The 5,102-nt window shown below is 32.3% G+C and overlaps 1 protein-coding gene across 1 annotated transcript in view; it reads left to right on the top strand.

Annotated features, from left to right (window-relative positions):
• The window catches only part of SEC63 (SEC63 protein translocation regulator), a 72,766-nt gene that overhangs the window by 30,186 nt on the left and 37,478 nt on the right, over positions 1-5,102 (top strand). The window contains exons 6-7 of the mRNA XM_019658966.1: positions 219-269; positions 1,279-1,387. Of these exons, the coding sequence (XP_019514511.1) occupies positions 219-269; positions 1,279-1,387 (160 nt within the window). The remainder of the gene's footprint in view (positions 1-218; positions 270-1,278; positions 1,388-5,102) is intronic.

Below are 5,102 nucleotides of genomic sequence, written 5' to 3'. Positions count from 1 at the left end.
AATAAATGTCCTTTGGAAAACATAGACAAAATACGACATGACTTTTCTGACAACCCAATAATGTTACTTTCCTCGTAGAGTTTGAAAGTAAGGATTAAAAGAAATAATACATGACGAATGCTTTTAATAGTGCCTCCCCCATGTAAGCCTCAAAGTAAGTGTTCATGGATGTTATAATTTGCCTGATGAAGGCCATATTTTTCTCTTTTCACTTCTAGGTTTTACTTGTATATGGATTGGCATTCATGGTTATCCTTCCTGTTGTTGTGGTAAGTTCTGGCTCTTTTTCATAACTTTTTTTTGGAAAGAGAGTTGATGGCATGCTTTGAAGTCTACCTATGAGAATGTAATTTGTATTAGGATGTAATCCGTTGATCCTTGAATTTTCAGAATCTTATATTCAACTATACTTCAAAGGTCTTCTAAAGGTGACATCACATAAGTAAGTTAAAAAATATATCCTCCGAATCCCAAAGTTACACACAACTGAGATAATACAGATGTATTTAGTGTTTAAAATTAAAGTGTTCTTCACTACCTCCCTCAACTCCATTTCTCTGTCAGAGGTAATCACCGCTAAGTTGGGTGTTTTCCCTTTCAATTATTCTTCTATGCATTATGTATACAAGCACATTTTTTTAAAAAGGTGATCTTACTATGTGTATTGTTTGTGACTTTTTATTTTTTTGCTTCATATATTAGGACCACAACATATAGAGCAACATCATTTTTAAAAAGTTACATAGTATCTCAACGTGGAGATATCATACATTTATGATTTTATGTTTATTATTTTTTGACTGGTGGTGTTCCTTCTGATCTTATAACACCCGATTCCCATAATGAGGTTAATAACCTATCTTGCCTTCATAGGATTGTTGTATGAGGATCCAATTGTATGGAATAATGTGGATGAAAGGAGTATATCAATTGTAAAGTTGCTCCTACACTTATTTATCAAATATTGAAGACATGCTATGTGTCAAGAACCAGCTTGTTGCTTATAGTAATAGCTTGTTTCATTCCTAGTTTGTCTTCAATTTGAAGCTGAAACTTAATCATATATATGTAGTGAGGTAGGTTGGTATTTAGGTATCAGGCAGTGTAAATATTTGCTAAATAAATCATTTGAAATGTATAACAAAGGCATTTGTTCTAAAGCTCAGATATTTTTATTGGCTTCTGAACATTTAGAAAATTTGACCATAAACATATGCTGTATCAAACTTAACATTTATTTTCATGCTTTATTTCTTGTTAATTTTATTTGTGTTTTAGGGCTCTTGGTGGTATCGCTCAATACGCTATAGCGGAGATCAGATTCTAATACGTACAACACAGATTTATACATATTTTGTTTATAAAACACGAAATATGGATATGAAACGTAAGTAAATTTAAATAACTGTGTCATTAAATTATTTATGAGTCATTTATGTAGTTGATATACATTCAACTGGAGAAATTCCTGTTTACAGTTTTATAGATACTTGATTGGTTCATATAACTAAAGCTGGAAGAAAATGCTAACACGCTTTGTCACATTTCTTGATCAGTATTTCTATTATTCCCTTTTACTAGCTCGCTCGCTCNCTGCTCAGCTCGGGCTGGGACTCGAACCGCTGTTGCTCAGAGCTCAAACTCTTGAGCGAGCTCTTAACCAACTGAGCCACTCGGCCGGCCCTTGATACTCATTGAATTTTTAAAAATTAGTATCATTGGACTTGTTTAAGCTTGTTGTATATGAATTAACAAATCACATAGCTTTTTAAGTTTGAGTTTTAGGAATGGTAGTATACTAAAGCACTAATAAGTAGCAAAAAATCAGTTGCTTTTTTACACTGACTCTTCAAAAAGTTGATCCTTTAATTTGATTGAGTATCCAGCATGGTGCCTGTCACACAGCATTTGTACAAGTTGGATTAATAAATGAGTTAATGAAATTGTAATCAACTGTGTGTGCAGGTTAAAAATCAAGTGTTTCTATAATGTGAGCTGTGCTTTATCTTGCAAACTGAGGGCATTGTATAGAGAACAGAGCAGTTTATTGTGCTGCCATCAGCAAAAAGGCAGAAGGGGACAGATAATAATTTGGGGCAAAAGAATCTAATTAGAAGACAGACTATTGAGAGAAATAGTAGCTAAAGCTCTGGGTGAGGTGGACAATTGTATAGGTAAACCAGAGCAAAATTTTTTGAGAAACATCCCTCCCTTGGCAGAAAAGAATCTTAGCACCATTCCTTAACTTGCAGTCTCTCTAATGGTGCTTTCCATTGGCTCCTGTATTTTACTGTGGCCTTTCTTTCTTCAAGTAGTGTAAGTGGAGTTAGTTAAATAAGAACTAAAGATGTCAAGGTACTTATTTTTTATAAATAAATAAATGACCAAACTGATAAGTTTAAAATTTGTTGAAAATTTTTTCCATTTATATTTATTTATTTATTTCCATCTGTTCTTTTTTTATTTTATTATTATTATTAGTTTTCAGGTGTATAAAACAACATAGTGATTAGACATTTACATACCTCACAAAGTGATAACCCCAACAACTCTATTACCCATCTGACGCCATATATAGCTATTACAATACTATTGACTATATTCCCTATGGTGTACTTTACATCCCATGTCTGTATATTTTTTAAATTATAGTTGATGTTCAGTAGTATTTTATATCAGTTTCAGGTGTACTGCATAGTGGTTAGGCATCTATATAATTTATGATAAGTCTAGTACCTATCTGACACCATACATAGTTTTTACAGTTGCTGTTTTATAAAGGTACTTCTGCATTCTGTCTCTCACTATGGAACTTGGTTGAATAGAACCTGCATTGTATCTTAAGTGCATATATTCTGAGAAATAGAAATATCTAAAATTAGATTTGGACATAAGCATTAATCATTTACCAGCTGATGTACATGAATGCCTTCCTTATTATATTATTGGTTATTTGTGTGTGTGTGTCTGCCTTTTCTCTTTGACAACACTAAGGTTTTTTGCAAGAATTAAAATTTTCTTTTTTTGTTTTTTTTAACATCTGTACTGGGACCTGGAATAAAACCACTCTCACTCTGTGCCTTGAACCATTTCCCAGGTCAGCGGTTATATTTGTATTTAGGTGTTTAAAAAAAAACTGCTGTCACTTTCATATTGCCTGGGTTAGGAAGCTGTTGCTTTAGCAGGTACTTTCCTAGTCCTACTGGCAGTTGAATTAGGAGAAAACTGATCTCAGCACAATACAGATGATCTTTTCCACAGCAATGGAGTTTTAAAAGTGTTTTTTAAATTTTCTTTAAGAATGTGGTGACAGTTTTGGAGGGATTATTATTAATTTTGTATTAAATTTATATATAGAAAATAGGTATTAATATATATCATTACTGACATATGAACATGCTCATTGAAGAAATTTTGGAAAATGTATGAGCATATAAAAAAAAGAAGTCACGTGCAAGCCTCCCTGCTTCTCAGAAAATGTATTAGCCTTTAAAATTTCATCTCCTGGCTTGAAATGGCTAAACTTGAGGACCCAAGGGCCAACCAGGAATTTGTGTCAAGGCTTAATAGTTGGCATTTTCTGTTTATGCAAAATTCCTTTCTCCCCTCTCCCCCTTTATTTCTACTTTCAGAGAGGCTTTTCTTGATTCTCTGAAATTAATATCTTTAAGAAATGAGTTCGTTGGTTAATGGAGTTTGTATATATGAGTACTTATTTCTCAGATGGGGCTTTCTAATTGTTAAACTTTGTTCTTTTGATGCTAGTTTAACTGATGAAGAGTCCCGGAAAAATTGGGAAGAGTTTGGAAACCCAGATGGACCACAAGGTGTGGTAAATTATGGTTAAAAATATGGGGGATATGGTATATATTATGAAAATGTTAACTAAATTGAAAAGACTATTTTGATTTTTTTTTTTAGATTTATGAATAGGAAAATTACAACCATAAGGAGTTAGGCAAATATGTAAATTGAGTTCCCTTTAGTTAATTTTTACTTTATTTTTCTTTCTAGAGACTAATTTGGAAGATAGAACTTTGATTTGATGAGAAGAGTAGTCACTGTCATTCATCATTTCCAGTTAGTTGATAAAAATTGGATGAAAAAAATGTGTTTCTTTGCTGACTTTAAACATTTTCTCCTATATTCCTAGTGTTTACATAAACTCAGGAAATATAAAAGAATTTAGATTTTCTAGGAAGAAGGAATTTGTGTACTTAGATTGAGGTTGTTTTTTTTTTCCTCCTGGAAAAATTTAGTTTCAGGCATAAACAATATCCATTAACTTTTGCATAATGGGAACATACATAATAAGATTATCTTTCTCAAAGTTTTCTTTTGGGGGGGTGTGGGAGGAAAAAATTTTGGATATAAATAAATAAAACTGGAAGCGGAGACTCTTCAGAAATATTCTTCCTATTTTAGCCACAAGCTTTGGAATTGCCCTGCCAGCTTGGATAGTTGACCAGAAAAATTCAATTTTGGTGAGTGCACTTAAATAAGACATATTATAATGTGTTTGGCGTATCTTGTTACTATAAAGAGAGCTATTAGAATGAAAATACTGCTGTGCTATTCTTAATTTAACTGTATTGTGAAACTTTGTATGAAATGGAGAAAAGAATTGGTTTCCATTATTAGGTTGCTGGTTTGGGGCAGTATGTTCTACATGTAGTTTTAAAACCTTAAAGCTGTGGTGATTTTCTTTTGGAAGCAGTTTCAGATCGGGTCCTACCCTTGGTTTGGGGAACTACTATTCCTGATGGTGCTCAAAATTTAAATTATCTTTCATTTCACATTTACCCAGGCTAAGTTAATTTTAATGTATGCTAAATTAATGTTATATGTTTCATATGATACTTCAGGAGGCAGTAGGATATCAGACTTCAATCAGCTATAGATACTGAACTCTAAAGCATCAGGAATTATCTTAACCTATTGTTGAGAAGTAGCTGATTATCTATTTTTTTGAAAATGATTAGGAGCTATCTTTGAAGCAATAAAAAACAATTTATATAGTTCATTTGTTTTGAAATGGCTATCTAATCTTATTTTGTTGCAGATTAACATTTTCTTCAGGGATGTAGTTACTTGATAAGTGT

Source organism: Hipposideros armiger, unplaced genomic scaffold (genome assembly GCF_001890085.2).
Source record: "Hipposideros armiger isolate ML-2016 unplaced genomic scaffold, ASM189008v1 scaffold_292, whole genome shotgun sequence".
Classification (NCBI taxonomy): domain Eukaryota; kingdom Metazoa; phylum Chordata; class Mammalia; order Chiroptera; family Hipposideridae; genus Hipposideros; species Hipposideros armiger.
The sequence above is the reverse complement of the archived record's forward strand: the minus strand, read 5'-3'. Positions and strand labels throughout refer to the sequence as shown.